The sequence below is a fragment of the Xenopus tropicalis genome, chromosome 8 (genome assembly GCF_000004195.4).
Source record: "Xenopus tropicalis strain Nigerian chromosome 8, UCB_Xtro_10.0, whole genome shotgun sequence".
Taxonomy (NCBI): Eukaryota; Metazoa; Chordata; class Amphibia; order Anura; family Pipidae; genus Xenopus; species Xenopus tropicalis.
The window spans coordinates 131,556,234-131,574,101 of record NC_030684.2 but is presented as its reverse complement, the minus strand read 5'-3'; the positions used below and the strand labels follow the sequence as shown (position 1 = coordinate 131,574,101).

The 17,868-nt window shown below is 38.9% G+C and overlaps 1 protein-coding gene across 3 annotated transcripts in view; it reads right to left on the bottom strand.

The window, feature by feature from the left end:
• Window positions 1-17,868, bottom strand: part of insrr (insulin receptor related receptor) — a 51,113-nt gene that overhangs the window by 18,239 nt on the left and 15,006 nt on the right. For all 3 annotated transcript variants that reach the window (XM_004917350.4, XM_002938994.5, XM_004917351.4), the window contains exons 3-9: window positions 10,989-11,298; window positions 9,214-9,356; window positions 8,762-8,906; window positions 8,182-8,390; window positions 7,863-7,986; window positions 7,254-7,492; window positions 3,377-3,544 (exon numbers count right to left, since the gene is read on the bottom strand). In XM_004917350.4, coding sequence (XP_004917407.2) covers window positions 3,377-3,544; window positions 7,254-7,492; window positions 7,863-7,986; window positions 8,182-8,390; window positions 8,762-8,906; window positions 9,214-9,356; window positions 10,989-11,298 — 1,338 coding nt within the window. The remainder of the gene's footprint in view (window positions 1-3,376; window positions 3,545-7,253; window positions 7,493-7,862; window positions 7,987-8,181; window positions 8,391-8,761; window positions 8,907-9,213; window positions 9,357-10,988; window positions 11,299-17,868) is intronic.

Here is a 17,868-nt window from a genome sequence, read left to right as displayed (position 1 = left end):
AAAGGATTGTTTTGCATCCAATAAGGATTAATTATATCTTAGTTGGGATCAAGTACAGGTACTGTTTTATTATTACAGAGAAAAGGGAATCATTTAACCATTAAATAAACCCAATAGGGCTGTTCTGCCCCAATAAGGGGTAATTATATCTTAGTTGGGATCAAGTACAGGTACTGTTTTATTATTACAGAGAAAAGGGAATCATTTAACCATTAAATAAACCCAATAGGGCTGTTCTGCCCCCAATAAGGGGTAATTATATCTTAGTTGGGATCAAGTACAGGTACTGTTTTATTATTACAGAGAAAGGGAATCATTTAACCATGAAATAAACCCAATAGGGCTGTTCTGCCCCCAATAAGGGGTAATTATATCTTAGTTGGGATCAAGTACAGTTACTGGTTTATTAATACAGAGAAAAGGGAATCATTTAACCATTTAATAAACCCAATAGGGCTGTTCTGCCCCCAATAAGGGGTAATTATATCTTAGTTGGGATCAAGTACAGGTACTGTTTTATTATTACAGAGAAAAGGGAATCATTTAACCATTAAATAAACCCAATAGGGCTGTTATGATCCCAATAAGGGGTAATTATATCTTAGTTGGGATCAAGTACAGGTACTGGTTTATTAATACAGAGAAAAGGGAATCATTTAACCATTTAATAAACCCAATAGGGCTGTTCTGCCCCCAATAAGGGGTAATTATATCTTAGTTGGGATCAAGTACAGGTACTGTTTTATTATTACAGAGAAAAGAAAATCATTTAACCATTTAATAAACCCAATAGGGCTGTTCTGCCCCCAATAAGGGGTAATTATATCTTAGTTGGGATCAAGTACAGGTACTGTTTTATTATTACAGAGAAAAGGGAATCATTTAACCGTGAAATAAACCCAATAGGGCTGTTCTGATCCCAATAAGGGGTAATTATATCTTAGTTGGGATCAAGTACAGTTACTGGTTTATTAATACAGAGAAAAGGGAATCATTTAACCATTTAATAAACCCAATAGGGCTGTTCTGATCCCAATAAGGGGTAATTATATCTTAGTTGGGATCAAGTACAGTTACTGGTTTATTAATACAGAGAAAAGGGAATCATTTAACCATTTAATAAACCCAATAGGGCTGTTCTGATCCCAATAAGGGGTAATTATATCTTAGTTGGGATCAAGTACAGCTACAGTTTTATTATTACAAAGAAAAGGGAATCATTTAACCATGAAATAAACCCAATAGGGCTGTTCTGCCCCCAATAAGGGGTAATTATATCTTAGTTGGGATCAAGTACAGGTACTGTTTTATTATTACAGAGAAAAGGGAATCATTTAACCATTAAATAAACCCAATAGGGCTGTTCTGCCCCAATAAGGGGTAATTATATCTTAGTTGGGATCAAGTACAGGTACTGTTTTATTATTACAGAGAAAAGGGAATCATTTAACCATTAAATAAACCCAATAGGGCTGTTCTGCCCCCAATAAGGGGTAATTATATCTTAGTTGGGATCAAGTACAGGTACTGTTTTATTATTACAGAGAAAGGGAATCATTTAACCATGAAATAAACCCAATAGGGCTGTTCTGCCCCCAATAAGGGGTAATTATATCTTAGTTGGGATCAAGTACAGTTACTGGTTTATTAATACAGAGAAAAGGGAATCATTTAACCATTTAATAAACCCAATAGGGCTGTTCTGCCCCCAATAAGGGGTAATTATATCTTAGTTGGGATCAAGTACAGGTACTGTTTTATTATTACAGAGAAAAGGGAATCATTTAACCATTAAATAAACCCAATAGGGCTGTTATGATCCCAATAAGGGGTAATTATATCTTAGTTGGGATCAAGTACAGGTACTGGTTTATTAATACAGAGAAAAGGGAATCATTTAACCATTTAATAAACCCAATAGGGCTGTTCTGCCCCCAATAAGGGGTAATTATATCTTAGTTGGGATCAAGTACAGGTACTGTTTTATTATTACAGAGAAAATAAAATCATTTAACCATTTAATAAACCCAATAGGGCTGTTCTGCCCCCAATAAGGGGTAATTATATCTTAGTTGGGATCAAGTACAGGTACTGTTTTATTATTACAGAGAAAAGGGAATCATTTAACCGTGAAATAAACCCAATAGGGCTGTTCTGATCCCAATAAGGGGTAATTATATCTTAGTTGGGATCAAGTACAGTTACTGGTTTATTAATACAGAGAAAAGGGAATCATTTAACCATTTAATAAACCCAATAGGGCTGTTCTGATCCCAATAAGGGGTAATTATATCTTAGTTGGGATCAAGTACAGTTACTGGTTTATTAATACAGAGAAAAGGGAATCATTTAACCATTTAATAAACCCAATAGGGCTGTTCTGATCCCAATAAGGGGTAATTATATCTTAGTTGGGATCAAGTACAGCTACAGTTTTATTATTACAAAGAAAAGGGAATCATTTAACCATGAAATAAACCCAATAGGGCTGTTCTGCCCCCAATAAGGGGTAATTATATCTTAGTTGGGATCAAGTACAGGTACTGTTTTATTATTACAGAGAAAAAGGAAATCAGTTTTCAAATTCTGAATTATTTTATTAAAATGGAGTCTATGGGAGACAGGCTTTCGTAATTCAGAGCTTCCTGGATAATGGGTTTCCGGATAAGGGATCCCATACCTGTATGATGAAGGCAATAGAGATCGAAGAAAAGTTTGATTTTTTTTTTTTTAGTTCTTGGTTAATAAACTGGCAATTAAATGAAGTCCAGACGTGGCTTTGGAAACAAACAGGAGATTCCATGATGGCATCAATCATGTGCTCCAGTCACAGTGACCAATAGCAAAGTTACACAGGTCAGGGCTTGTGTTTGTCCTATTGAGCAGTAATCAAATATGTTATTTCTCTGTTATATGACGGCAAACATTTTGACTATTATTCACACCTTATGTTGAGTATTAGATACCTTGAGTTGAAAACAGACCAAAATGTTTCCAGTACCAAATGCGTTTTTCTTATAAAGAGGGACAAATTGCCACCGTAATGCTAACCATGGAACATCTGCCTTCCTATTCGTTCATGCCAGATCTGTAGCTCAGAGTGAGATCAGGAAATGCACCGTAATCTGGCTCAGTTCCTGCAATTAATCTAGCTCAACCTGAGCAGGGTCATTAACGCTATTTATTCATTTAATAGCAAGGAGAAATAAAGCTAACTGAGAAAAAGATTACCAGTCAATGTCATTAGAAGGCATTGTATTCACATTTATTTCAGGAAAAGCAATTAAAACAAGAGGGTTGGTTGGTAACACGTACCATGAACTATCTTAATTCAAATCCACCAGAGACCAAGACCCGTCGCAGGATATTTACTGACCTTTTGTACAATAGTTATTCAGGTAAAGTTCCTTATCCTCCACCATCTGCTGCCACAGCACCAAGTAGTAGGTGAGGTTCCCATTGCGCTGAGTCGGCGGCTTCCATCGAACGATCAAGTGTGAGGAAGAGTTGGACATAATCATGACGTCCTGAGGGACAGTAGGGGCTGCAGGAAAGAGATGAAAAATGTAGACATTTTAATAAACATCTCATTTGGGCTAACTTGTGGTATCTCAGAACCTTTGGTTGTCAATGACCTATCTAGAATAAATAAATGTCAACATGATCAACATGGACAAAACCGAGCTGGTCATCTTCCCACCCTCCAACCCAGTTTCCCTGCCTGACATCACCGTCTGTGTGGAAAATATTAATATAACCCCAGTTCCACAAGCTCACTGTCTAGGAGTCACATTTGACTCTGCTATCTCTTTCCCACATTCAAACACTCTCTAAATCCTGTCGGTTCCACCTCAAAACATTGCACGCATTCGACCTTTCCTCACTCATGAGACTGCCAAAATTCTCATCCACGCCCTCGTCATATCCCGCTTAGACTACTGCAACTCACTGCTCTGTGGGCTTCCCCTGTCTAAATTGACCCCACTCCAATCCATCATGAACAGTGCTCATACACCTCTCCTCCCGCTCCACAAGTGCCAATCCTTGCACTGGCTGCCTGTCATGTACAGGATTCAGTTCAACATTCTTGTACTCACCTTCAAAGCACTCACTGGTGCCGCACCCCTCTATTTAACCACCCTAATCCCCAAGTACACCCCCAGACGTAACCTTCGCTCTACACACGACCTCCTTCTCTCCTCCTCACTCATCACCTCCTCTCACTCTCGCATCCAGGACTTCTCACGCGCTGCACCCATCTTCTGGAATGCTCTTCCCCGTCCCATTAGGCACTGCCAGACTCTCCAAGCCTTTAAACGGTCTCTTAAAACTCACCTTTTCACTCAAGCCTTTATCTAAACCCCCAAACATTCACTAACCACTGGCTTTTACCTCTCACTCCTCACTTACTGTCACTTTACACACCTACATGAACTCCAACGCCATGCTAGTTACCCTGGCCTTAAGTCTCAGCCCTCCCTTTTAGAATGTAAGCTCTTGCGAGCAGGGCCCTCCCCCTAGTGTCTCCGATCCTCATCCAATGTAACTGCAAACCATTTTTGTGAATCGTTTATATGTACATGTTAACTGTTATGTCTTTTGTACCCCTCTATTCTGTAAAGCGCTGCGTAAATTGATGGCACTATATAAATAATAATAATAATAACCTGTAGAAATTAATTGACTTGCTCTAATCTACAGATGTAGCATGAAGTGTTGCAAATAGGCTTGCCATCAAATGTTTACCACGTCACGTGACAAGCTTATTTTTAAAGATGACCGTGCAGATAAAAAGCAGCAGTAGGTCAAATTAGGCAGAATAGAATATTTGGCCATCACATCAAGATTGGGTTACACAGAGGACTCATGCAAAGTCAAAAGCCGCAGATTAAATTCATGATCTTGAGCAGTAGGACTTTCCACTCCATTTGACGGATACGTGAGCATCCAATCAGATATTGACCACAGAGAAAATTGATCAAGAGATGCCAGGTTAGCAGCCAATGTCTTCCAGTTTATGGGCACCATTAAACTAGTGTCAATCTCATGGTCTGGTCACAACATAGAACAACATGACCAAAGTATACAGTAGTCTAATGGTCACACCTAGCATAGTGAAATATGGTATTAGGCCATCTTCACCAAGAGCCGCCATTGCCAGGGCATTATCTAGTTTAACTCCATCCGTGTAAAAGTTTGAAGGGATAGCCTTAGCCAATCATGAGCATAACTAGTATCAAAAGAGATGATTGGTTCTTAGAATGAAGAAAGGATCATCTTAGGTAAAGCGGATACTGGACTCTGCTTGGTGTCCTGCCCATAGTATCAATTATGGGCCTCTGTTTTTATGTTAACTATCTCATGTCTAGATGCTATCGCTACAGTACAACTCTATCTACACATACTGTAGCTTGCTATATCCTGAGCTGCACCCTACATCTAGCAGTTACACCACACTTCATTAGAGCTATATGTGTTTATTGAGTGTTAATTGGCTTTCAACAACTGCTCTCCTCTTATCTTAATTGATTATTTCCCTTCTCACAAGAGAGAAAGTATGCTTCCACTGCATAAGTAAGAGGAATGTCACCACTTATAGGGATGTTATAATGACCAGCTATCGATCCTGAAAGAAATGAATGAGGGTGTGGATCTCATTGCAGTTGAAAATAATGGCACCCCTTTAATATGAGATAATTAGTTGGTTTATAAGAAATACAAAAGCTCCCGCCCATACACACAGTCAAATTGTATAAGACACATGAAAAAAATTAATTGTACCCCAAAACAATGTAAAAAAAAAACCACCCTTGATCAATTATAAACTGCCCAACTCTCACAACAGTTCATGTCACTTTGCTCCCAAGCCATTTATATCAAGTTAAATGGAAAGTACCAGCTTTGAATACCACTCAGAGGCAGAGGCTCTTCATAGAATCTAGGAAGGCACAGAGCAGTTAATGATGGAATGTTGGCTGAAAGCTATTTAGGATGAGATATGGGAGTATATGCTCCCCTTAATGTCAACAGGATTGAGATTTGGGTGCTCCCTTTAAATACAGCAGGATAACTGATCCAGCAAGGATGTTTAACCATGATGGACCACAAAGTGGTCCCAAAACATTTATTTAACTACAGCTCTAATGATGTAACCAGTCTTATATTTACTTACTACTTACAATCTGTCAAACTATATCTGATTCATTGCCTACCCTGTACTACATCAAGTTTGCAACAATTGCTGTGCAACACCCCTCCACCAGTCTCTCTATAGCTCCTGGTTTCCTAGGAATGTTGGAAGTTCTTTGTAAAAAAAAAAAAAAAATAGGCTAGAAGGTATAGTAGAGCATAATAGCAGCAGTAAAGCTAAATGGTGGCATAAACACTGAGCAAACCTGACAAATTGGGTTTGGGAACTGTCTATAGACTGAATAGTCTTAGTTTTATCAAGTGATCACCACAGCTGAAGACAGAACTTCCCACTGACTATAACCATGGAGAAGCATGAAGTAGGACTGGGTTTTTATTTATATAGAGCAGTGATCCCCAACCAGTGACTCAGGGCAACATGTTGCTCCCCAACCCCTTGGGTGTTGCTCTCAGTGCCCCCAAACCAGGGAGTTATTTTTGAATTCCTGACTTGGGGGCAAGTTTTATGAATGAATAAAAACAAGATTTCCTACCAAATAAAGCCCCCTGTAAGCTGATAGGGTGCATAGAGGCCCCTAATAGCCAATCACAGCCCTTATTTGGCTCCTCCATGAACTTTTATGGTGCTTGTGTTGCTCCCCAAGTCTTTTTACATTTGACTGTGGCTCACATGTAAGAAAGGTTGGGGATCCCTAGACTAGAGGATACGACAAGAAGCTAAACTGTGTTTGCACATTCCAGAAAAGCACAATATATGCCAGTCTCTACAGTCAGATACAATAACTGTAAATTGGAACTTTATAAATCTGTATAAAAAAAAGTTGTCCAAAGATGTATTTGCACTACTCATAGGTTGTGCTCTTAGTAATCCTGGTGGGAGTAATATAACACTGTCTTGTTTCTTGCTGTAATAAGCTATTGGAGATAAAAGTCTCCTGTTCAGGAGGTAAAGAGTGCATTAAAACAACGGTGGCCCAGTGGACACATTTCCACATATACTTGTCAATGTAAGTGACTTTTAAGTACAAAATCATGATAACACTGTACTTCTCATGTTTACCTGAAGATATTTCATTTTCTACAAGCGTTTATTCTTTCCCTACCTGCTGGCCTTGTTCGAATATAGACAACATCACTTTGTGCCCCAAACTTCCGCCCATTCTCTTCTGCGGTTAGAGTAATAGCTCGAACGTATATGGCATATTGGACCCATGGTTTGAGGTTTGTCAGGGTAACGCTGGGCTCTTGCTCATTGTTTAGCGGCAGCTCCACATCAACTACATTCCAACTGTTGGCCCCACAGGCATCTTGTCCCAGGTACTCTGTTATATTCTGGAATGGCCTAGCACAAACAAGATTTCCATTTTTATGGATATAACAGACAATGCTACAGCAAAAGGAAAACTAATATCTTGCTTACAAGTCATATTATTTATTATAACAGTTCATCCTTTGTAAGGTCATGTGAGCAGGGTCCCCTGGTGGGATTTTTATTCTGTAAACCTCTTTGTTTGTTATATGTTGTGGAAAAGGCTTTAGTGGCAAACACAATAGATCGGGTTATGAAAGGGTTTGATGCCAAGAAGGTAAAAGTCCACCTGAACTTGATGGGTGATTAAGCGACTGTCCTGGTTGCCATTTTGGAGGCAAGAAGGATTTGTGTTCCCCTACAGGAAGATAGTGAATTCAGTAGATACTTGATGATGACTTACGATTCTTTGTAGTGTACGACAAAGCTCAGCAAGTCATGGCCAGGAGGCTGATAACGTTCCCATTTTAGGTTGATCCGATCAGCTTCTGTCCAGTTGCTGACAAAACGCAGAGGGCGAATGTTGCCTACAAGAGAAAATCCGATCTTGATTATTCAATCATTCGATTGGGGCCATAAAAGAAGAACTAGATTAGAAGGTTAATGAAAGTCTTGTTATTTAGTGAGAGTAATCTCCCTTAGTGGATAGTAAATTTTAACTGAATATGGTACTTTGGCCAGTGGAAGGGGCAGAAAGAGTCGGTTTTGTTAACATGACTCACAGGAAGCCTGATCTCCATTGGTGCGTGGATTGATATCAGCTTTGTTCTGCCTTCCCCTGGTTCCAGTGATCTCTTCCATGTGGTAGATCTCAGACAGGCACAGCTTTGGGTTGAAAGCAAAATACAGTTTTCCAACAGGGATCGAAAGACTCTCGGGGGTCCAAAGCTGCAGAAGATTTTGGTTGTCCAATATATACAAAGTGTAGTTCCTGGGAACAAAAGAATATTGTACATTGTACAGAAAAGACTATTATAAACATGCTGCTCCTTGAACCACTGTCTAGGTTATTCCCAGTAACACAAAGCATAAAACCCAGCCGAAAGCTTAGGAGTTGCCACCATGGCAAGAGAGCACCACTCTTTCAACCATCTTTCTACCTCATATCTGTGGTGCTCCCCTTGTACAGCCAAAGCCCATCCCTTTATTTCACCAAATCTAAACCCATCTAGTTGAAACTTTCCAAAACACTTCATGACTTAGAGATAGCACCAACACACCACTACACATGGAAACCTATATTTTGCTTTTTCTGATTTAAGGTCAACAATAAAGGGCTATGGCTGCCCTTCAGTCTCTTACCCATCTACCATGGTGTCCCCTCGGATCAGCTTTAGGTTTTTAAAGAAGGATAAAGAGACAAGAGCAAAAGAGTGCTTTATCTTCAGAAAGCCAGTGATGGTTTCAATGAGCCCCAGACTCTGTTGCAACTCAGAAGCCAAGTTGTCTGAAAGCAAAAGAAATGTTAAATGTATAGATTTAAAATCAATAAAGAGTGGTTATTCTGATGTGTAGACTATAGGCCTCCAGAATATTGGGTTCTACAGTTCTACAGGACGGCATAGTTTGTGCCAAGGCACAATAACAATTTAGTGGCAGGGGCGGGTTTAAGCACATACAGGGTTGGCTACAAGCCTCTACTGTAGACCATAGATTGCATATTGGTGGTAACCCCTTGCCAATTTCATTTCTTTCTTCTTCTATGCCTTCATCATTTATTATTATTACAGCAATAAAACATGAGAAATACGTACGTCCTCTGCGAATGTTGAGAATCAAGTTTCCCTCAATGTTAGTGCAACCAGTCAGCTCTTTTGCTGCTTCAAGGGAGTCTATAACTTTGTTCCCAGCTTTACACGTCTTCGGACAAAGTCCCTCACACTTATGGCAGAAGATACTGCAGAAGAAAAAAGGGGAGATGCAACTCATGGCTTAGGGGACAAAACATGCAATTACAAAATGCTTTCATGATGGCCTTGCTACAATACGCAAACATGAAATAAACCCAAATAGGACTGTTCTGCCCCCAATAAGGGGTAATTATATCTTAGTTGGGATCAAGTACAGGTACTGTTTTATTATTACAGAGAAAAGGGAATCATTTAACCATTAAATAAACCCAATAGGGCTGTTCTGCCCCCAATAAGGGGTAATTATATCTTAGTTGGGATCAAGTACAGGTACTGTTTTATTATTACAGAGAAAAGGGAATCATTTAACCATTAAATAAACCCAATAGGACTGTTCTGCCCCCAATAAGGGGTAATTATATCTTAGTTGGGATCAAGTACAGGTACTGTTTTATTATTACAGAGAAAAGGGAATCATTTAACCATGAAATAAACCCAATAGGGCTGTTCTGCCCCCAATAAGGGGTAATTATATCTTAGTTGGGGTCAAGTACAGGTACTGTTTTATTATTACAGAGAAAAGGGAATCATTTAACCATGAAATAAACCCAATAGGGCTGTTCTGCCCCCAATAAGGGGTAATTATATCTTAGTTGGGATCAATTACAGGTACTGTTTTATTATTACAGAGAAAAGGGAATCATTTAACCATTAAATAAACCCAATAGGGCTGTTCTGCCCCCAATAAGGGGTAATTATATCTTAGTTGGGATCAAGTACAGGTACTGTTTTATTATTACAGAGAAAAGGGAATCATTTAACCATGAAATAAACCCAATAGGGCTGTTCTGCCCCCAATAAGGGGTAATTATATCTTAGTTGGGATCAAGTACAGGTACTGTTTTATTATTACAGAGAAAAGGGAATCATTTAACCATGAAATAAACCCAATAGGGCTGTTCTGCCCCCAATAAGGGGTAATTATATCTTAGTTGGGATCAAGTACAGGTACTGTTTTATTATTACAGAGAAAAGGGAATCATTTAACCATTAAATAAACCCAATAGGGCTGTTCTGCCCCCAATAAGGGGTAATTATATCTTAGTTGGGATCAAGGGATAAAGGCACTGTTTTATCATTACAGAGAAAAAGGAAATAATTTTTTTAAAATTAGACTTATTTGCTTATATTGGAGTCTATGGGAGACTTTTCCTGGAGTATATAAGGTCCCTAGTACTTCTCTTGCACTCTCCTAAGACTTATTGGTGGATCTGTGAATCCAGAACTGTTGTAGGTAGGGTCCTATTTAATGGATAAGGAACTTGTACCTCATAAGCCTAGAACCCTATGTTGAGTTGCGTCTTTGAGAGCAAATTATGTATTTACATGGCAAATGAATTACACCAGGATCCTTCTCATACCACTAATAGTAAATGCAGTTAACAACTGCAAAAAAGCCTTGTAATAGGAAAGGGAAGGGTTAATCATGTTGAACACCAGTTTTACGCAATACGGATGTTTGCTGATCTATTACAATTGTTTGCTCTGGCTATTTTGGTCCCAGATCAGGTAAGTCCTAGATAAAAATAGAACATAAAATGTGACAAGTGTTATTTTTATTGGCTAAGCGTGCCAGAACTTGGCTTTAGCTAGGTAAATAGGTATAGACACACACAAACCTGCTATCGTTCCTTGTGTACCCAGATGGGCACTCGGACAGGCACCGGTTTTCGAAGATGACAAACTTTGTAGACTCGGAGTTCTCAGACTCCTTGAGCAAGTTGCCACAATAAGCCTCTTCGATGCAGCGCCAACCTTCATACTCAAAGGTTCCAGGTGGGCAAGAGGGAAGGCACTGATCATCAATGTAGAAGTTACGGCAAGCCACACAGGCACGAGGATCTCCAGCCTTGTTACAGCCACCCAGGCACTCAGGGTGGCAACATTCGCCAGTGTTGGAGCAGGCAATGTCTTCTTTACAAGGGCACACTGGGAAAACAAAAGCATGATGTCAGTCAACCAATATATAGGATATATAGGATGTGGCCTTGAACTCATGGAAATATTTAGTTAAGTCATTGGTTATTATGGAGGAAAGTCACCCAAACATGGCTCCCAGCAGAGCTTCATATACTTATCTAAGGTTCTGGATGATGTTTGTTCTTTGAAAGATTACCGATGGACCAGGAGTAGCTCCACTGATATCGGAAGCAATGTGACACTAGTACTCAACTCTATTCAGGCCTGAGAAAAGCCCACTGGAACTCCTGGGGGACCCAAGACTTTATCACCAAAGAGTGATGAGCTTATGCACCCCAAAAATGGTTACATCAATACGCCAAAGGTCTATACATAGTTTCGTCACAGTGCAGCTCAGTGACCAGAAGAGTCTTTTGCAAATATCCTACAGAAAAGCAGAGGAAGGTATGCCGCTTCTCTGAATGGGATATTTCAGTAAATTCTTAATGAAGCAGCAAAGACAACCTTGAAGGCCTGGATCATTATTGTTCTAAGGGCGTTGAACCAATAGGCTGGAACTAGGGTCCGTTTTCGAACTGGCCAGTCCAGTTTTCACAAAGGCTGTTGTTAGTTTGAAGTGGACTGGCTGGAATTCAGAAGTTTGAAATCCAGTCAGGACTCTATTAATTTACATGGCAGTCAACCAATCATTGGGCACCACATCATATCCCACCACCTGACGCCGCAAACCCGCCCCGTAAATGCCATCATCTCAGCCCCCCAACCTCATTAGTGCCCCCTGATATCACCCACGTAACGTTCAGAAGGGGATAGTTGCCAACCCAACAGGTACAGTAAGCTCAGTATATAAAACAAAGTATTTCTAGCCATATTTTTGTTTTAGACTTTAATACTAGGCACACTACTTATGGCATGAAAATTATCAATGTTCAGAAAAGAAATCAGATGTTTCGGCCTTTTTGAAATCCTTCATCAGAGCAAGAAATAGAGATACAGACAGACAGCCAGGTAGATATTTAAGATAGATAGATATATAGATAGATAAAGATAGATAAAGATAGATATAGATAGATATAGATAGCGATGGATAGCTATATAGCTAGATAGATAGAGATAGATAGATAGCGATAGATAGCGATATAGATAGCTAGATAGATATTCTGTAGATAGCGATAGATAGCGATATAGATAGCGATATAGATAGCGATATAGATAGCTAACTAGATAGATATATAGATATAGATCGATAGATATAGATAGATATAGATAGCGATATAGATAGCTAACTAGATAGATATATAGATATAGATCGATAGATATAGATATAGATAGATATAGATAGATATAGATAGATAGCGATAGGGATAGATAGCGATATAGATAGCGATATAGATAGATGGCTAACTAGATAGATAGATAGATAGATAGCGATATAGATAGATAGCTAACTAGATAGATAGATAGATAGATAGATATAGATAGATAGCGATAGGGATAGATAACGATATAGATAGCTAACTAGATAGATAGCCAACTAGATAGATAGATAGATAGATAGATAGATAGATAGATAGATAGCTAACTAGATAGATAGCTAACTAGATAGATAGCTAACTAGATAGATAGATATAGATAGATAGATAGATAGATAGATAGATAGATAGATAGATAGATATAGATAGATAGCGATATAGATAGCGATATAGATAGATAGCTAACTAGATAGCTAGCCAACTAGATAGATAGATAGATAGATAGGATAGATATAGATAGATAGCGATATAGATAGCGATATAGATAGATAGCTAACTAGATAGATAGATAGATATAGCGATAGATAGCGATGATATAGATACATAGCGATAGATTGATACATGATAGATAGATAGATGGACAGATGGATAGATATAAGAGTAAGAGAGATCAACAAGTTGGTAAAGCCCTGACTTCAACTTAAATTTAGGTTTCCCTTCCTCTCATAAGTGTAATAGAATGTAATATTCCTGCTGGCCAGGATGCGTGTCCATGGAAATAGACTAGTACCCATTTATTTTATCAGAACCAGCTCAGACTGAAGGTGATCAAACATTGACACAGGCTGTGCAAACTCCCCGAGGCAATTAGATTTGCGTTTTAAGTCGGCAGCAACAGAAGGATTCCATCATCACCCGGAAAGCAACTGAATCTACAGGGCCAGAGCAAAGCGTTATATGGCATCAAAGAGGAATGAACCCAGAAACCTTAGGAACATCTGCTGGAAAGCTGTGCCATTATGAGAGTGTTGGAGAGTGAAAATGAATGAAAGTGAAGGGGGTGACTTGCACTATTTCATAGTTAACTAGAGGCCATTTATTAATACTTCCCATACATCAGACTGGGAGCATTTGGCTCAACAAGTTCTCTTCCAATCCATGAAGTTCCAAGGAGATACAGTAAATGAGATTACATAGCCATACTTGACACTGACCACCATACTAAAAATGTAAAATTTATTGGCTGGTACTTGTAGGTAGATTGTAGGTAGATTCAATGGGCCGATATCAGGAAGAAATTGAGTAGGCGTGGCCTATAAGAAAGGGCAAATAAATAAACAAAAACAAGTCCTATGGATGCAGTATCATATGATGCATTATAATCTGAAGATACAGAAGTCCCTATCTATGTATACTGTATAAACACATATATTTACTCCAGCCAATAAGCCTATAGTACAAGCTCTGTTCACCTTTGAGGGACTCACTATATTATTGGAAAGAAGGTTGAAACTGTGTAACTATATTCCTCTATTCCCCAGAGGCGGTTGGACTGTTTTACTCCAAGACCCCCCTTGGAAGTTTAGCCTTTGGTAAGGGCCCCTTTTAGCTCATAACAAGGTTACAGATATAGGAAAACACTGGTCATTGGAAAAAGTCATAGCTATAAGAATATATAAGACAGCAAAATGAGATTTCACCCAAATATCACTATAACTGACCTTCAAATTGGGCTTTCAGATGTATCTAGGAGAGTATACAGGCTTCTAACACTAAATGGCCCTCAGGCTGAGCCCCCTACCACTGCTCCAAGCCAACCCAGATCCACATTTTGGGAACCACTGCTCCATACTAATATCTTTTATGTTCAGGGTTGGACTGGGCCAGTGGGAACAAGGGGAAAGAACCTAATGGTACCACTGACCCACACCTGTTCCCACCTGCAAGTGTGGTTGTTGCCCAGTTGCCATCGCTCCCCTGCCGCCCTCCCTCCCCTATCATTGTGACCATAGCATAAGGTACATGCGGGGGAAGAGGCGAGTGGTGGGGGGCCCTGGGTTAGAGCCCCGGTGGGCCATGCATACCCTGGTCTGATGCTCTTCGTGTTATAGGCCTTATGCTTATCACATATTGTTCCATGTTGAAAGAAATTTACTGTACAGTATTTACAGTTAATACTTTATCATAATTACTTGATATTTGAGAAGAAATTTTTAAATCACAGAGGACAGATATGGGTACAGGAATTATTAGTGTTATTAGTGTATGGGAGAAGGATTTGGAAATTGGGGTATCTGGAGGAGGAATCTCCACCTACGGCTGATGCATTAATGATTTAATATTGTGGGATAGAGGAAGGGTGGAAAGGACTTAAATATAACAATATATAAGAAGATGGGATTGTCTTTTATAGATTGTATTTCAGAGGAGAGGACCAATATCTTAGATCTGCCCAGTACACAAAAAGAGCCATATTATCACATCTACACATTTTAAATCTGATCCATTCAGTATGGCTCCTATAGTTAATAGTGGCTGAGCAATGTGCCCGGAGTCAGTTGATAAGATGTAGAAGGAAAAACTGTGCTGAGCGGAATTTTCCCTATTGTTTTAAAGTTGTGGTTCAACCTTAAGCTAAGTTTTAGTATGTTATTGAATTACCTATTTCTAGCATCTTTACAATTGGTCTTTTTTTTATTATTAGTTTTAGTTTTTTCTTCTCTTTCCAAGTAGATTGTAAGCTCTACGGGGCAGGGACCTCCTTCCTACTGTGTCTCATACCACATGGCACTTATTCCCTGTGTATTTATATATATTTATTGTATTTATTTATTATAACACTTGTCCTCCCTGTGTGTAATTGTGTATATTGTAAGATTGTACAGCGCTGCGTACCCTTGTGGCACTTTATAAATAAAGTTATATATACATACATACAAATGGGGGTCACTGACCCTGGCAGCAAAAAAACTACTGCTCTGTAATGCTACAATTAGTTTCTTTTGCTTACTTTCTACTTAGGCCTTCCTCTATTCATATTCCTGTCTGTCTTTCAAACAACTGCCTGGTTGCTAGGGTAAACTGGACCCTAGCAACTAGAGAGCACCTGATTTTCCAAACTGGAGAGCTGCTGAACAAAGAGCTAAATAAATCAAAAACTGCATATAATAAAAAATGTAAACCAAATGCAAATTGTCTCAATTAGTACTCACTAATTGAAACTACAAGTGAACCCGGCCCACAATAGATTTTTAATACATAGACACCTGTCATTTCCTGTACTACATAGTGAAACTGAAAGTACAGGTATCAGACCCCTTATTCAGAAACCCATTATCCAGAAAGTTCCGAATTACGGAAAGGCAATCTCCCATAGACTCCATTTTAATCAAATAATTCACATTTTTAAAAATGATTCCCTTTTCTCTGTAATAATAAAACAGTACCTGTACTTGATCCCAACTAAGATATAATTACCCCTTATTGGGGGCAGAACAGCCCTATTGGGTTTATTTCATGGTTAAATGATTCCCTTTTCTCTGTAATAATAAAACAGTACCTGTACTTGATCCCAACTAAGATATAATTACCCCTTATTGGGGCAGAACAGCCCTATTGGGTTTATTTCATGGTTAAATGATTCCCTTTTCTCTGTAATAATAAAACAGTACCTGTACTTGATCCCAACTAAGATATAATTACCCCTTATTGGGGCAGAACAGCCCTATTGGGTTTATTTCATGGTTAAATGATTCCCTTTTCTCTGTAATAATAAAACAGTACCTGTACTTGATCCCAACTAAGATATAATTACCCCTTATTGGGGGCAGAACAGCCCTATTGGGTTTATTTCATGGTTAAATGATTCCCTTTTCTCTGTAATAATAAAACAGTACCTGTACTTGATCCCAACTAAGATATAATTACCCCTTATTGGGGGCAGAACAGCCCTATTGGGTTTATTTCATGGTTAAATGATTCCCTTTTCTCTGTAATAATAAAACAGTACCTGTACTTGATCCCAACTAAGATATAATTACCCCTTATTGGAGCCAAAACAATCCTAGTTGGTTTAATGTTTAAATATTTTTTTAGCAAACTCAAGGTATGAGATCCGAATTACAGAAAAACCCCTTATATGGAAAACCCCAGGTCCCGAGCATTCTGGATAATGGCTCCCATACCTGTACTTTCCAGCATATTATTTTGGAAACAAAACATGGGGCTAGGAAGAGGCTATTAATTAATTTACCCTTCTCAGTTAAGCCCATACATAATGGATTTTTCCTGAACTCAAGGAAGGGAAGTGGAGCTTGTTTATATGGAGCTCATTATGTCTATTTAAACAAACTCTTCTGATTACAGGGGGGGAAGAAGGAAGTAGTAAGTATGTCTATGAAGATTTTCATTCATCCAGGTCATGGTATATCTAGTATAAATAAATTTAAAGCAACGGGACTTGTTTGGTAATAGTATAGTAAGTGTGAAAACAATGATCGGTTAATTTTCTACAATAAAAACAAATATAAAAAGTATGTTTTTTTTTAAATTAATAGAATAGGCAGAAATCCATTTTAGTTTTTTCATATGTAACATAGATGCATATATATAGGTGTATATTTCCCCTTTAGCCTTTACAATGGCAGAAGGGTCGATTATGTACTTTAGAAACACAATGGAATTAGGATTTGAAAAAAGCAAAAGAATTCCAAGGGTTTTAAGCAACTCCATACACAGACATATTCAGAACATATGTCACCCCCGGTCCTATAATAAAACTATAGCAAAACCTTCCCCTCAGTGTGTGAAGAGTGCCGCCAGGTCTGGACTGAGACCCAAAATAGGTATTTCCACTACACAGAGGCCCAAACAGCCCCCCCAGCCCAATAAATAGTGACTGTTTATGGCATCTAACAGCAGCCCCTCTGGCATTTGCCAGAATTCATAGATTGCTAGTTTGGACCTGAACGTGACTCTGCAAAACCCCCATTGCCCCAGGTCTACTCTATGCTGGGATTAAAGCTTAATTCACCTTGGTGTAAGAGTTCTGAAAGGTCATTCCCATGACTAAGTAGCATTACGTGCCTAACGCCTGGGAAATAAAGGAGAGAGAGAGGAAGGCTTGGCGTGTCCTGGTGTGGATATCCAGATAGGTAACACATTGCAGAGAAGCCAGTAGTACCTTATAAACCCATTGCAAAAAAATGACCCAGAGAACTGTATAGAGCTCCATGCAATGGCGTATGGTACATGTACTACGGCAGTGCTACATTGAATTAGTGTTATATTGGGGTTAAATTTCCCACCAGGAAACTCTAGACAAGGG